This window comes from Dermacentor silvarum, chromosome 10 (genome assembly GCF_013339745.2).
Source record: "Dermacentor silvarum isolate Dsil-2018 chromosome 10, BIME_Dsil_1.4, whole genome shotgun sequence".
NCBI classification, from domain to species: Eukaryota; Metazoa; Arthropoda; class Arachnida; order Ixodida; family Ixodidae; genus Dermacentor; species Dermacentor silvarum.
The window spans coordinates 65274996-65291328 of NC_051163.1; the positions used below are offsets into that span (position 1 = coordinate 65274996).

Consider the following 16333-nt stretch of genomic DNA (forward strand, 5'->3'; position numbering starts at 1 on the left):
CCAGTTGATCTCCAATATTGCGAACAGCATGAGAATTGATAAATAGTTTAGCATGGCCAATACTGTATTTACTCGAATCTAACCCGCACTTTTTTTTTTTTCCTATAAAATAGGTCCAAAAATTGCGTGCGCGTTGGAATCGAGTACGACCCCAAATCTGCGTTACCATATAGACCTTCTCATCGGGCGAGGAGGAAAGAGCGCGCGACGAGCCTTTCCTCCTCTCTGGCTTGGCCGAGCCGGCGCGGCGCGGCTTGAATGTGTTGCCGGTCGCGCGCTGCGGAGCGATTTGGAGGTATTTTAGCTACTTCTGAGTGCAATTTACGGGATGTCAGTGCTTATGAGGTCGTTGAACAACCACTGTGTAGCCTTTAGGTGCAGCAGTAGCTACAGTATCTGTAAATTTCTCTGGGGTGTGCAAAAATGCGACGCGCATCATCAGCTGCGGTGTGTGTGTGTGTTGTGAACTATGCTGGATGTATCAGTTTTCACTCGACGAAGAATTGTTGTAAAACATTTCCATCAGCCACCGGCATCGTTCTCACGCATTTTAAGTCTAGTAGACTTCAAATCACTATGCCTACGTTAGCCTCCTACAAGAGGCCGAAGGCTTTTGCTCAACACAGCGAGCACTCCGGTTGGCAAACCCACATGATACACGCAAGCATCGTGCATCGATCGGCATTGCCATTTTGTTCTGTAAGGCACAATATACAAATGGGATCACATAAAAAAGAATCCAACAGCTATTTGTAAGGACATAATTTCCGTAAGATTAGTGAATGCGTCGTAGAGGACTGACCTTTTACGAGACTGAAAAAAAAAAAAGAGTTCCTATGTCCTCCTTTTGCGGCAAAAGAAAACAGAACACGGGATAACGACGCAATAAGACTTCGCATGGTCGTGCCGCATGCTTGGACCACTTGGCCCATGCGATATAGAGAATCTATAACACAGCATTTAGTACTGCCTCGGAAGCTCGCGCAGTCTGCAGCTGGTCGTTCGACCACTCGAAAAGTCTGATTCACACTGTACGGTATGCGGTTATTATTAACCAAACTATTCTATTAGTGGGCGGAAACCTTGCCCAGCAAACAAGGCAGTCGCCCAATGTATCCACAGATGACAACTTGAACGCTTGTCAAAGTAAACAGTACAACTTATTCGCCAGCAGAACGGTACCCACGCTGTTAGGATCGTAAAATGTTTCGTAACTACTCGTTGTACCTAAACCAGAGCTTATAACTACAGTGCTGAGAATGTTGCAGTATAGTAACATTCGTGAAACAAATTTTGTGAAATACCTAACTGATATCCGAGGCTGATTGTAAGCTCAAATAAACGCACACACCTCGCACTGGGTGCTCCGTCCGCCCTAACGCCAGCAGAAACTCCAGCCGCTTAATTACTTCAGACTTAAATTCCTTCACTACGCCTCACAGGACCATACCTCACGTTGAAGACTCCATTTCATGCTAAATAGACCGCGAGAGTGCGAAAAAAATCCACCAAAAACTGCCGCCGAGCGTATACCATAGCATACAACACGGGCGTTCGCCCAAGCCAGCATGCCAACTGCCCATAGATGGCGCCACTGCCTACGCAATGGCGGCGCCCATGAAAAAACGGTCTATAGCCATTGGCATTTCAAAATGGCCGCCTCGCACGCGCGTCGAGCCTAGCTACTCTCGAGCCTAGCTACCGTAGCTTCCTCCATGTGCTGCAGTATGTCAATGGTCTACTGTCCGTCTTCACGTTCTCTGCGTCTGCTCTATCAGCATGAAGTACCGAGTTCATCATGATGCCACATTTAAAAGGAAAGTTATCATCTGTGCGGAGACGGACGGAAATCGGGCCGGATCACGGTCGTTTGGAGAATCCGAAACTTGCGTTTGGGACTGGCGCAAACAGAAGGAGAGGATTTTCGCCAGCAAAGCAATGCGGAACGGTTTCAGTGGACCGAAGCAGGACGTAATCTGCAACGATCGCCTTGGCCCTATCTTAAAAGCAATCTGCAATGGGGAAAGTCTCCTGCGCGCCATGTTTTTGCCGCTTATAGGTCGCGTTGAAGCGAGAGACATGATAGCACGAAGGTCAATTCGCTCGCCGCGCTTCGTCACTCGAGCGTTTTGACAGTTCGTTTCCGCGCTGAACGAGTGAGATGTGTTCATGTTTGCTTGTGCGCCCATGACACGGTGCTTGCTAATTTATTTAGTAAGCGAATGTTTGCAAGCTTATACGGCCGATAAAACTGCTATCCTTACTTTATATAGCAGTCTTTCGCCTTTCGGGCGAAACTGCAACTTTTTTTATTTATCGCATTTCAGTGCATCGAGAGGAAATCTGTTTTTCAAATAAGAGAAAGTTGTATTTCTGTTTGAAAGCTTGAGGTGCTGTATAGGACTTTTTTTTTTTTTTTTGTCACGGAAAACGGGTGCACGTTACAATCGAGGGCGTGTTAGAATCGAGTAAATACGGTATTTGTTATGTTATGGTCATAGAGCATGCTAGGTGAGGTGATATGGTGAAAGGCTGGCCAAGTGCGTTGTCTTTCTTTTTTTCTGCCGGCACCGCACTTGCGTGACACTAAAAGCTAAAACATTTGTGATGCTGAAGCTGCGTGCATCAGCAATAACGAAAGCATGCGGTTGACAAGTTGCGTCCCTGCGGCCCTGGGTCATTCTCGTTAATGTTGCCGATGTTTAGCATTGGTTGCTTCAAAAGGTGTTTGCTCTATCACGACGCAATCCAACGGTTCTGTAACAGTCGACGGCACTGGCCAGTCGTGTTGAGTTAACGATAACATTCTGAAAACAGCCCTAAATGTCGGGTGTGCTTTTTTTCACCAAAGTAAAAAAACAAAAAGGCAATTCTCCAGGACAAAAAAAGGGAGGTAAGTTCATTATGCAAGTCAGTATGGTATATTCGTGTTCGCTAAGACGAGGTTTGGCTATAGCTTTGGGCATGCAACGTGTCTGCAGCTCCCATTCCCCTCTTGTTTCCCACCCTGGCTACTCTGACAGACTCCAAAGGCCCGGCCCCCGTGGTGGTCGTGGAGTGGCTGGGTCGCTCAGGCGGTGGCAAGGGTGCCAGCCGGCGCCCTTACGAGCTAGTGGAAGGGGTGCAGCTGGGCTGGCCCGTGCCCACCGTGCAGCGCCTGTGGCTGGGCCCATCGCTGGACGACAAGAAGTGCCGGCTACGCGCGTTCCTCAGCTGCCTGCGCAGCGACGTGCCCCTCATGCTCAACACGGCCTACGTGCCCCAGCACCTGCTCATCCCCTGCGCTGTGCTCCGATTCCTCATGTCCCAGGTAACCCACCCACCACCCACTGTTGCCACTGCTGCAGTTGCCGCAAACGTCATCTTTCGAACAGAGCAGAAACGCAAACGCTGTCACTTTTTGTACCTCGCAGCTCGCATGGCATGTGCTCTCGGCAGAGAAGTGGCCGTCTGTACTAGTACATTTGGGCCTTCCCAAAGAAATTAGAGTGGAATCTCGATGATACAATCTTTACGGGAACCAGAAAATAGAGCGTATCATCTGAAAATCATATCAAACCAAATCGTATTATCGGGAAAAGAAAAAGAAACGTATTATCCCGAAAAACGTATTATGCAGAATCGTATCAACGAGATTCCACTGTCTTGGATACAACAAAATAATTTTTAAGCGCTACTGGTCTTGCTTCATAGCAGTGGCTCTCCTACAGAAGTAGCGAAAGTTAAGATTCAAGACCCAGCGCAATAGCGAAGCAAATATCTGTTCGCTTGCAGCTTATGTGCAGCCTGGTGGCAGAGGTGTTCAGTCTCCGGTAAGAGGAACTTGCGATTACAGTTTGACACAATTTTATTTATCAGACGCGCAAAAGTGCACATTCTAGTTCCAAGCATGCATTCTGGCCCTGCCGCTTGGCTGACCTGTCGGTGACTTGCGGTGCCAAACATGTAGCATCATGCCATTGTTTCTTTCAAGTGGACCAAGTTACTCATTTGTCTTAGTTAATATCTGTGTAAGGTGTTGGATATACAGTCAGCGTCCGATTTTTCGGACTCCCTAGGCGCTGCAAAGATGTCAGAAAAATTGTGTGGTGCAAACAAAATGAATGCATGCCTTTTACTGCCCCTAGGGGTCAAATTGCCTCAGGCATATCCGAAAAAGCTACGAAAGCCTGCGAGTACACTTATTAGTCATAACGTAGCTTGTACTGTGATAGGAGATGGCGGGTGCACACGTATATACGGAATACGTTCCATGTTCCGTAACAATTGCCCCTTCCCACTTTTGGTATGATTCACCGCAATACTTTGTGTATGCTTCACTGCGTAACACTGCTGTGTTGAGGCGAAGCTGGCTTTCGGGAACTAGCATTGTGCAACATGCTTTCCAAGCTTCGAAGCCAATCGCGAGCATTGCAAAGGCGAAGTTGGCGCGCTTGCTTACAGCGGTGAATTCCTTTGATGAAAAACACGGCACCAAACTGAAAGAAGCTTGGTAACGAACGTTGAAGCAGCTAGGCCTAGCGTTGCCGCGGTGGTGGCTTGGGCTGCCAGCAGATCTGTGTGCAAGAGCACCGGCTCGAGGCAGCAAGATAATTACAATGGCGGCAGTGGTGGCTTCGATTAATGTAGTTTCAGACCTGCGGTCAAGACAAAAAGTCCCGAAAATCGGCCGGCAAAGGGTCATCGCATCCCAAATTTCAGACATTCTTATACAGTCGAATCTCGATCATTCGAACTCGAAGGGGCCCGAAAATTTGTTCGAATTAAAAGAAGTTCGAATTAATGGAAGGACGTATTTTTGAAGTATTCAAGCACCATAGCAAGATGAACGAACGGTGCGAGTCGTGAAATCTCGCGGTGCGCATAGCGAGTTGCGCCCACGCCTGCCAATAATCGGTTCCCAATATCAGCAGCAAACGAAACTTCACGGAGCGGACGGTGCCGACATGGCGAAGAGCGCGCGCGGAGACCGTCGACGGTGAAAAAGGAGGGCGGCAGGAAAGTGGATTTGGCCTCGGCAACTCCGTCGCTTCGGTGGCAGTGGCTTCGGTGGCTCTCCTCGCCCTCTCTCTCAACTCCCTCGCAGCTTCCTCACCTTCGACTGTCTCCGTGCACGCCCGCCGCCGTGCTGGCGCCGCCGGTATGCCGGGTACAGCCGGCTCGGCGCAGATTAGCTCGCTCTGTGAAGTTTCGTTTTCTGCTGTTATCGGGAAGCGAGCATTTGCCGGCGTGGGCAGTTCTTTGGCCGGACTGGGCCTCCGACGCTGCATGAAGGGGTCTCTCCTAAGCTTTTGCTCTATGGCGGTGTCGGAGCAATGCCGGTCGGAGGCGCCACCACGTTATTTGGCACGCTGCTGACAGCATTGTTGGTCCGCGGTGTGTTCGAATTAACCGTCGCAAATGCTTTCGCGTTCGAATTAACAAGCGTTTTCACCCATTGAAATACACATAACTTTGACGGGACCAGAGCATCAGTTTGAATAAACCGGCAGTTCGAATTAACGAGATTCGACTGTACATTGATTCTATAGGATACGTGGAGGTGCTGTGAAAGTGTCCAAATTAACGGACATGTCCGAAAAATCAGGCGTCGGGTAATAATGCATGTTAGTGCAGGAACCAACTTCATTATATTGAGGCTTGGCTGTAGTGATTTTGTGGAAATAACAGAACAACACTGCTCACTCTCTCTCATCTGGAGGAAACTTTGAAAGACCATAAAGGCTGGTTCATCTTAGGTTATGAACAATATGGGTGTCTATTTTGATTACAGGTGCCTGCTGTTGAGCTAGTTCATAGGTGTACAGAACTGCTGGTTGATGGAAAGGAAGAAGGTTATGAACAATACGGGTGTCTATTTTGATTACAGGTGCCTGCTGTTGAGCTAGTTCATAGGTGTACAGAACTGCTGGTTGATGGAAAGGAAGAAGATACACTCGAATCTTGATACTTAGAATCCGAAGGGGCACGAAAATTTGTTCAAATTAAAAAAAGGAATAAGTATTCATGCACCATAGCACAGTGCACGAACGATGCAAGTCGTGAAATATCGCGACGTGCAAGCACACAGCGAGCAAGGACCACGCCGGCCAGCGCTTGCTTCCTGATGATGGCAGAAAATGAAACTTCAGGGAGCGGGCTAAGCTGGTGCTGGCCCACGGAGACCGTCGAAAGTGAGGGAGTTACGAGGAGGGGCGGGAGGGGAAGCAGATTTGGCCTTGGGAACTCCACCACTTCAGGGGCAGAGTTAGAAAATCCGCTTCCCTCCCGCCCCTCCTCACAATTTCGCTCCCCTCGTAACTCCTTCACCTTCGACGGTCTCCATCCGTGCCAGCTCATACAATCTCCGAGGGTCTCCGTACCTGGTGCCAGCGTGGGCAGTTTCTTTGGCCGCACTGGGCCTCCGCCACTGCTTCCCTCTGCCCTGCAGCGTTCAAGGTCAACACTTGACCTGAAAATAGACGAAGCAGAAAGGGACAAGGGTTCACTGCCATTGTCAGCGCGTGGCTGAGACTGAGGCATGTGCAAGCGTGTTCTGGCATGACGCTGGTCAGAGGCACCGCCGCTTGATTTGGCGTGCTGCTGAGAGCATTGTCGGAGCGCGGTATGTTCAAATTGACAGTCGCAAATGCTTTCATGTTCGGATTACTGGGTGTTTTCGCCCATTGGAATACACATAACTATGAAGGGACCACAGCGTCAGTTCGAATAAACCAGAAGTTCAAATTAAGCGTGTTCGAATTAATGAGATTCCACTGTTGTTTCTTTGTCTTGCTGGCTTAAAACTCTAAGTGAGCAATGACCTACGAATGCAGTGACAAGTACACTGCTGCCCGACTCAAAAAGGAATGTGTGTAGATGTGCGCCATCCAACCAATTACTTTCGCTAATTAAGGCAACATAATACTGTTGTCTCCTGGAAACTATGTTTTGGAATGCAGAGGTGCTTGTACCTTGTGCCCTGTACTGGAGCTTGTACTACAGTACAGTTGTTAGGTTGTCACTGAGTATTGTGCTGCATACAGTCTCAGCCAAAAGCAACTAGCCTGGCCTGCTTTTGACCAGACGCTGGAGTGTCTTCCCTGCTCAAATGGGGTTTCCCCCCTCTCTTCTTCCGGTGCAGGGTGGACCTGGTGGTGCACCCGTGCTGCGGCGCCAGGAGCTGGATGCGTTCCTGGCACAGGCAGTATCCCCGCAGCTGATGGATGCCCAGAGCACCCAGGGCATGCAGCTACCCCTGGTGGCCGTGCGGGGCACACAGCTTGCCTCTCTCTTCCTGCAGGTAGTGTGGACATGGGAAGGGACAAGTGGAACTGTGCTGCCGAAGGGGTGGGAGTGTTTGGAAAAGTTAAAATAACCGTATTTACTCGCACAATGCTGGCACTTTTTGTGCGGAAAATTGATGCAAAGTTGGTGGGCGCGGTAATTATTTGGGGAAAACTTTCCCCGCATAGTTAGAATTCCAAGTTTTGATGGCCAATGTGAGGGGGTGTGAGCATTCTGCACGTAAATACGCTCTCCCCTTTGTGCACCAATTAATTCTGTCGATTGGAACTTTTAGTTTCACCACCACATTTCTTGCATCTTCAGATTCATGAAAAGCCTGTAGGTGCAGAACAGATTAAGAATCCTCGTTTCTTCGGTGAATTACAGAATTTGGACTCCGTGCGAGAACTCCACGGGAGCATCCAATCTACGATCAACTATTTCCGGTGCAGCATACAGTCAACCTTCGTTAACTCGAACTCTGATATCTCAAAATACAGTAAAACCTATTAACATGAAGCTGTAAAAACCAGAAAATCTTTCTTGAAATAAGCGAAATCACAAAAATCGAAGTTTGCTGGCCACGCATAGACCACATCAAGCCTTCCCAAGATGCCACCAGTAAGATTCTCGGTTGGTCACTTTCTCCCGACTTGATGCCAGTCAGGTCGACATCTACAGGCAACAGTGTACTTGGCACAGCGGGGAGTTCGTAATCGGTTCCGTACATGCATAAACTTGGCGCTACTTATTTCTGCAGTGTAATGCATTCCGAACAATTTTACTTAGAATACACTTGTTGGCTATATTACTCCATTATTGTGTTACTATGGAAGGACCTGCCTGTAGTTAGTAACCGTGGGCCTCCTCTTGCAGATTCAGTGTTTGATTGATCAATCGATCATTTGGTCAGTCTACAGTTTTGCTCAGTCTTGTCCCCGACGCTCCACACGTTGTTGCTCATGCAGGGAGTGGAGCACGCACTGTTTGCCAATGATGCGTGCGGTGCCCCGGTGCCCTGGCTGATGTGCTGCCCGTGGCTGTACTTTGATGGCAAGCTGTTCCACCAGAAGCTGCTCAGGGCCGCCCAGGCCAAGAGTCTCGTCGAGGTTTGCGGTGGACAGATCGACCAGGTAGCCAAGGTGGAACGCATGCGTGCCGCCATCCTCGAGGGACTCCAGGTTCGTGTGCTCTCCTCTCCCTCTCATTTTAACATCAACAAGTTGATGCAGTATACTAAGGTGAAACTTGCAACAAATGATTGAGAACCTTAGCCGACAAAGTGTGAGACTAGGGTTGAAGATTAATGTGCAAAAAACAAAGGTAACATTCCATAACCTGGCAAGAGAATGAGAATTCCCAATTGGCAGTCAGCCCTTAGAATCTGTGCAGAAGTACGTTTATCTAGGTCAATTAATCACAGGCAACCCTGGTCATCAGAACTAAATTTACAGAATAAAATTGGGTTGGAACGCATACATTACGTATTACCGCACGCGATCATGGATGGCAACTACGCACCAATGAAGGCACGCGGCCAGCCGCCAACGCAGTATTATGCGTGGCCGTAGCTTTGTTTCGGTTGGACGTTGGCGCTGTTTTAACTCTTCTGCGTCACGCATTTGCGGTGCTCCGTGCTCGCCAAGCTCCAGAACTAGAACCAACTGGGTTGCGCTGGTCCGACGTATATGTCGGTGTGTACGCTAGCGGCACTGATCTACAAACGGGAGAAATGCGCATGGTGGTAAGTTACAGCCTCCGAGATTCAAGCGCAAGAACTTAGGCGCGCTGTTTTCGGAGGCTGCGTGGCTACAAGCTTCTGGTGGGCTTACTGCGCAGTTCGCCTGTTTCTGTTACGCACTGTGACGTGCTTTTTGACGCTCGGGCATAGGTAATAGAGGTTCCTTGGATCAAATGCACCTCGTGTTCGCTGTCTTGGCCACATGGCGAGCGCAGAACCAGGGATAATTTATCAGTGGCTCGCAGAATTGCGAGGAAGGGCCTGTGGAACCCACTTTGAGAACCCATGAACTAGACCATCAATCCAACTTCTGCTAAGCTGAAGTTGGATAACAGAAACAAGTTATTGTGCACGACAAAGTTGACGGCCATTTTCTTTTTTGTGATGCGCGTGTTTTTTGCTTTTGCACAGGTGGAGTTTGCGCGTGCACCCCTGCCCGCAATGGGCGGCATGCCGCGCTTCATGCCGGGCTACCCGCCGCACGGGGGCCCGCGGGTGGGCGGACCCATGGGCATGGGCCCACCCCCTAGGGGGCCTGCAGCTGGCCGAGGAATGCCTCCTCCGGGCCCACCTCGCCGTGGGGCCCTTCTCGCCCGTGGGGGCCAGCTGGAGATAGCTGGCGTCGTGGTCGGCTCGTGGGGGGCCAACTACGGACAGGGGCCAAGGGGCGCCTCCGCGGGACCACACCGGGGTGGGGCCCGGGGCCCACCCCTGCCACCACAGGTCACATCAGTTGGAGGACGGTGAGTCGTGTTCTCTTCTGTCGCCTCGGTGTACTGCTGGCCAACTCTGTCGAATTTTGCATAAAGCTTACAAATATGGGCCAGTTCTGCAATTTTACAAATGTTGCGTAAAGTTTTACGGAACATAAGTTGTCCTCAAAGAAAATTTTTTTTAAGGGGCTCTGAAGCGTTTTTAAATAATCGTAGAATGGCCTTACTATTAAGGGGGGACATGGGTTGTGGAGATTATGTCCTGCATCTTATGGCCAATTCTGATGAAAATAATCAGGCTTGCTTAGTTTTTCGTGCTGATTTCAAATATGCAATAATTTTTCTTGTAGGTCCATTTGTTCAGAAGATACACAAATCTGTCGCTCTATTGTTTCAGGAGACAATGAAAAAAAAAACTGCTCAGTAGAAAGTGAATATTATTTCATAGCTAGATACTATAATATGCAATAAATGCAATGCTGCAAAAAAGTTTTCAAATTAAATAATAATTAGCCATTTTGCAGGTGATCAAATTTATTTCCTTGTCCTATGGCTACCACAACGAAAGAAAATTATTAAAATAAAAATATACATGTGCAGAAATTTGAAATTCTGCTCTCAGCACTTTGTAATATGCAGATTAGGCTTTCTGCTAAGGAAAGAATTATTGCTCTAGCTGTTCTAGATCATGAGATATCACTCCGACAATCTGGTGAAGTCACCCAAAAACAAGTTTTGAGAAAAGTGAGAAAACATGCAAAACCTTTTTATTTGCAAATTTACAGCTGGAACAGCTCAGTAGGCACCAGACATGTAGTCCTGCTGACTTCCAGCCCCTTTGTGCCGCTTTTTCGGGGACTGGCGCAAGTTTTCTGTTGCTTTGCCCACGTTCAGTTCGGCGTAAAGTTCGCGAATCGACCGCGGGCGTCAGCTTCGCCTTCACGTCGCTCTGCCACGTTTTCTTGTGAAGAGCCCGACGGCTGATGTCCATTAACGAGAAAATGTCATTGAACGCGGCCTGTCGGTTGCCCGTTGCCTGCATGGCACACGTAGCCAAAACGTTCACAGCAAAGGAGTTCATTCGCTCGGCACTATCAACGCGCGGCGAGCTCCACACCGACGTAGTCTCTCCACAGTTTGCGCACATAAAACGCAGCTTCACAGCGAGTCCGTATTCCCGCTCGTCTCGGACGATTTAGAAAGCACCACTGCAGTTTTTGCACGTCGCAAACGTTAATAAAGTGTTCACTGCACTCAAATCCACAATCGTAAACGTAGTCCCATCAGCCGGGCGAAGTGCATCGTCGGTACTGTCACCCACGAACTCGCGTTTCCTCTCCCGTCGCTGGAGCGGAAGATAACGCCGATAGATTCGCTTTGGCTTTCGCCGCTTCCTCCTTCAGCTCGGAGGGTTGCCGGTAGATCGTATCTTGCCGCGAGTGAAGGTCGAAGGCTTGGCGGCAGACGGACTCTGAATCGCAGCAGCCGCTGCGGTCGTTAGGCCTACTGTTGCTGCATCGACGATTTGGGCATCAAACGCTGAGGTTGTGGCGTCCTGGTCGTTTTGCGGCGTCGAGCAGCGCACATTGCAGTTTTAGATGAGCGTCCGTCGCGCTTTTTTAGCACCAAACTTGTGCCGCGTGCGAAATTTGCGCACCGTTTTCGACAACGCGACACGCTTTCTCGCTGACACTGGGGCAAGATGGCGCGTCTCAATGCGCGTCTCCAAGCGCGCAGCAGACGATGGCCATGCCGTTCCGCCAATTGGGAGGCAAGCTCAAGTCACGTGCACCAAGTGCCGAATAGGAGAGCGTTTTAGTACCTTTTTTTGGCGCGCAGTTTTTAAGTGGCCAATAGCTGAATGGGGCCCGTTCTGGCGGGAATTTGAAGGCAAAAAGCGGCTCTTTCAAATGAGACCAAGATGTCCGCGCTAGCCCACGTGGAAGAGCAGGCGCGCGTTTCGGAAAATGTGCCATTTCAGCGTCAGTTTAGCCTGAAATTCAGCTAGTACATGTCGTATAAGGCATCATTGCGGCTAAAATATTGACATTATCGGTATGAAATTAACAATATAGGTGCAATAATAGCTGTACATTCCAACAATGCAATTTTAAAAAATTGAGTTTTTTCGCGATTTTTGGTCGCCACAACCCGTGTCCCCCCCTTAAAGGATGTCGCCTCCTGAATCTCATGCCGCGAGAATTTTTAGATGAAAGATTTTTCTGTATTTTTGAGATTGCAGACATGTACATTTTTTATTTATTTAATTCAAAATTAGCAGTTAGGTATTACTGAGAATGTTGTCACGATCGCTAAACCTAATGCATTCGCCAGAACTAATTCGACTGAGAAATGTGCACTCTCGTCACCATAGCTTGCGCACTGCAGTACAGTTGAAGTACAGTGGAATCTCGATAATTCGAACTCGAAGGGCCCCGAAAATTTGTTCGAATTAAAAGGACTTGTTTTTGAAGTATTCGAGCACCATGGCACGATGCACGAACTGTGCGAGTCTTGAAATATCAGGGTGCGCAAGCACACAACGAGCAAGGACCACAAAACTGCCAGCGCTGGCCAACGTTCGCTTCCCGATAACGGCAGAAAACGAAACTTCAGTGAGCGGGCTAAGCTGGCACTGGGCCAGCAGGGGCGGCGGCGCCGGCACGGAGACTGTCAGAGGCGAGGCAGTTACGAGAAAATTGATAGGGCGAGGGAGCCATCGAGCGGCGGAGTTGCGGAGGTCAATTCCGTTTCCCGCACATTCGACGGTCTCCGCGCGCGCTCCCGTGCCGGCCCCCATCGACCCGGTACCAGCTTAGCCCGCTCCCTGAAGTTTTGTTGTCTGTCGTTATAGGGAAGCGAGCATTGGCCAGCGCCAGCAGTTTCATTGGCCGGTCTGGGCCTCCGCCGCTGCTTCCCTCTGCGCCGCAGCGTTCAAGGTCAACGCATGACCAGGAAATACAGGAAGCAGAAAGGAGAAGGGTTCACTGCCATTTTCTCCGCGCGTGGTTGAGATGTAGGCACGTACACCGGTTTCGGCGCCATGCAGAAATGGCGACTTTGCCATTTGAGAGGGTGACATTTCCACTGCGGCCTTCTTCTTCTTCTGCTCCCCCTCTCCCTCCTCACGCACGGCGTTGAGGGTCTCTCCAAAGCTATTGCTCTACGGCGGGGTCGGAGCAATGCTGATCAGAGACTCCGCCGCGTGATTTGGCGTGCTACTGAGAGCATTGTCGGAGCGCAGTATGTTCGAATTAACTGTCGCAAATGCATGCGCGTTCGAATTACCGAGCATTTTCGCCCATTGGAGTACACAACTTTGACGGGACCACAGCGTCAGTCACATGAAAAATGCTTTTGTCAGGTGTTGAACTCGGTGAACTTCCTCATGTTGGCATCACAACGGCTTCAATGCTGCAGGTGGCATTTTGACTTTAGGCTTCAGATTTGACATGCAATGGCCGAAGTTGCTATGATTGATTGCAACGTTGTAAAAGGACAGCAACAAACTCAAGCGAACTGCACCATTGTATGCTTATTTTTTACATTTCACAATTCGTGAAGGCGAATTAGTCTTGTAAAAACCTATTTATTTCATAATTAGTACCCCAAAATTGCTCACTTCAAAAAGCGCTGTCAGCGACATCAAGTGTCATTAGAGAACTTTAGGCATTGGCAAGTTAAGGTCATTTTCTGTGCCTGTGTGGCTCGGGTTTAAGAGAGCAGACAAGTGTATCAGATATTCTAGTTAAAATTAAGAGGAACAATTGTGAGCTGGGTAGTCTATGGGATGGATGTAGAGCCAATAACCAACTGGCAGTCTAGTGTTAGAGCAACAGAATGGGTAAAAAGAATGGCAGATAATTAAGGTGGTGTGATGAGATTAGGAATATTTGTTGGTATAGATTGGGGGTTTTCTAAATGAAAGAGACATAATTGAAGGTTACTGGGTGAGGCCTCTATCCTGGAGTGGACATGATGGGAAAGAAATATTAACTCAAAATTGGTCAGTTCTCCAAGGTGTCCAAAGCATCACTTTTACTAGAACAGAGGTTTCATTAGAAAATAGTGTAAATGATTAATTTGGGATTGGTGCCAGCAGTGTGAAAGTTTTTCTCCGCAAGTGTGACTTTGACGTATGGCTGCACAGGCAGACCAAACCAACTAAGACTCGTCTGTTATATCCGAAGGTACCTTGCATGCAAATTCGTTGTAAAGGGAGTCGACTGTACTGGCTTTTTGCATTTTCGTGCTGTTTTCATCGACACGTATTGCGCATTCAGGTACGGAATGGGCCGTGGCATGATGCCTCGCCGCCCCATGGCGTTCAACCGACGGCCAGGAGCACCTTTCAACCAGGTGAGAGAGTAGGCATTTAATAACGGTATCAAATCAGAAGTTAGTTTCCAGATGCTGTTGTGAATCGACTTGGTTTTCAGAAACAGCTCAGCGCACAATTTGCATGACCGATATTTCCAGTAGCACAGTTTCTCTGGCAAGCATGGTCAGCACATTGATGTCACTGGCAAAAGACTTATTGCAAGTAGTGATACGCTATAGTTTGCAACAAAAGGTTTTCTTTATTGCTATAAAGGCATGGGTACCTTTCCTTATTGGAGAATGCTGTGGAATCTACTGATGTCAAATTGATAAAAGTCTACTATAATTAATTACTAATTTGTGCAACTTAAGTTCCACTGCAGTGCCCTCTGCTTGTGACAGCTGCATTTAGGTGGTGGCAAAATGCAGAAGCACTTGTATGCTTAGGTCTGGGAGCTTGCTAAAGAAGTCCAAGCGGTCACCACAATCCGAAGACCTCGGAGAGGCAACTGTGCAGCTTTGAAATGTAAAGCCACATTTGTGGTCATTCTTGTCATCGTAGATGTGCTACAGCGTTACTGTAGTTTTATTGCAGGAATTAAAAAAGAAGCTTGTATTCATTTTAAAAAAAAATTTCGTTGATTAACAAGTTTTTGCGACACTAGCAAGATGCCAAGCATGGCAAAAACTTTTCACACTTATGTGAGCACAAATATTGTCAACGCTTACGATATCATACCTGCCAAGTCTCTGCCGGATTACCAGGGAGACTCCCGGATTTGGATCATTTCTTCCGGTTGTACAGTTGACAGGAAAATCACCCGGAAATTGCAGTTGTGTCCCGTTTCTATCCACGTCCAGCGCTTTGTCAGGCCACATTGACAAATGGAATCCAACACTCCAATCCAGTTGGAAGTTCATCGCGCAAAACATTGTTAAGAAAGTAGTAGGAAAACCCTGTACATGCGCTATTTCAGCCGCAGAGCCGCTGCTACACTGACGGGGTTGTTGGGTGCCCTACTGGCCCTAGTGTCGTTAGGCTATAGCGAGCGAATGCCGAATTCCGCAACTAGCAACAACCAACTGACCCCCGGTCGCGCAAGTTTCTTCGAACTTGGCAGGTGTGCCATATGTTCTGCCAAGCATTGTGTGCCCATTTCAGTTGATCCCCCACCCCTTGCATTTCTTATTGTACGTAGTTGTAAAGGAACAAGTAGAAAAGTTTAGTACTCTGCAAGCAGGAGTTTGCTGGGCTGTTCACAGTAGGACTGATTTGCCAATGCCTCTCTCCCTCTCAACTCTTCTTTCTTTTCTTTTTTTGACAGCTAAACAGACGTGCAAACAAAAAGAAGGCATCCAAAACGGTGACCAAGGAGGAACCCACGCCGAAACTGGTTGGCAAGGGCCGTGGATGCACCATCGAGACTGGGGAGAAGTGAGGCCACCATTCTCGCTCCCGTTTTCATTTAGTGGCACGTTTTCATTGCACGGTCATTGAGTTGAGCTCTAGCCTAGTAAGGATGCACTAGCATTTACGGATGTCAAAAGGCATAGACACGAGACGAGAAACGGAATGACAGAAAGCCCTGTTTGGGGTGTAGCGGTGCCGAGATGCACTGAAATCCGCTTCGCTATCGACGCAATCATTGGTGGTGACTATGCAGTCCTCAAGGCAAGCGGCGAACGCACACCAAGTCAAAACGAAACTACCGTACTTGCATATGGGTTGACCCCTGTATATTGAACTCGTCGTGAAATTTAAAAAAATACTAATTCAAATGTAGGTCAGCCCGTATCTTTCTAGAAAAAATGAAACTTTGAACATTGCACAGCTTTATTTGCCGCAAGCTCGGCTACTAAATCTCTCTAGTCAGTGCCACAACAGCATCCTTGTCGGAACTGCCAGGGAAGTCGTCCTGGTCGGATGCCTCGCAGGAGACCTCGGCACCCCAAGCACTGTGTCCTCGGTGCGATTGTGCGCATTGGATATGCATAATTTCTTAAAGCCAGTCTGGATCATCTCCAGACTGACGTTGTGGTGCGCGCGACAAAGGCACTCCATTACCTCGATACTATTGCTAGCTTTACGAATATAGATTGAGATTCTTTGGTCACGAATATAGGTCAGTAGCTCATTTTGGGTAACTTTGTCGAAAAAAAAAAAAAAAAAAAAGGTCTGTGTACGTATATTCAAATATACAGTTCAACCCACTTATAACGATATCGGTTATAACGACCACATTTCAGTGCATTTGCGATTTTCCGACCCTCCCTATGGAAACTGCATCCAGAT

General features: G+C 48.5%; 1 protein-coding gene across 1 annotated transcript in view; it reads left to right on the top strand.

Moving 5' to 3' along the window:
• The window catches only part of LOC119465898 (constitutive coactivator of PPAR-gamma-like protein 1 homolog), a 66060-nt gene that overhangs the window by 38423 nt on the left and 11304 nt on the right, over positions 1–16333 (top strand). Inside the window, exons 10-15 of the mRNA XM_049657941.1 lie at positions 2957–3310; positions 7124–7282; positions 8235–8447; positions 9419–9750; positions 14004–14079; positions 15366–15475. Of these exons, the coding sequence (XP_049513898.1) occupies positions 2957–3310; positions 7124–7282; positions 8235–8447; positions 9419–9750; positions 14004–14079; positions 15366–15475 (1244 nt within the window). The remainder of the gene's footprint in view (positions 1–2956; positions 3311–7123; positions 7283–8234; positions 8448–9418; positions 9751–14003; positions 14080–15365; positions 15476–16333) is intronic.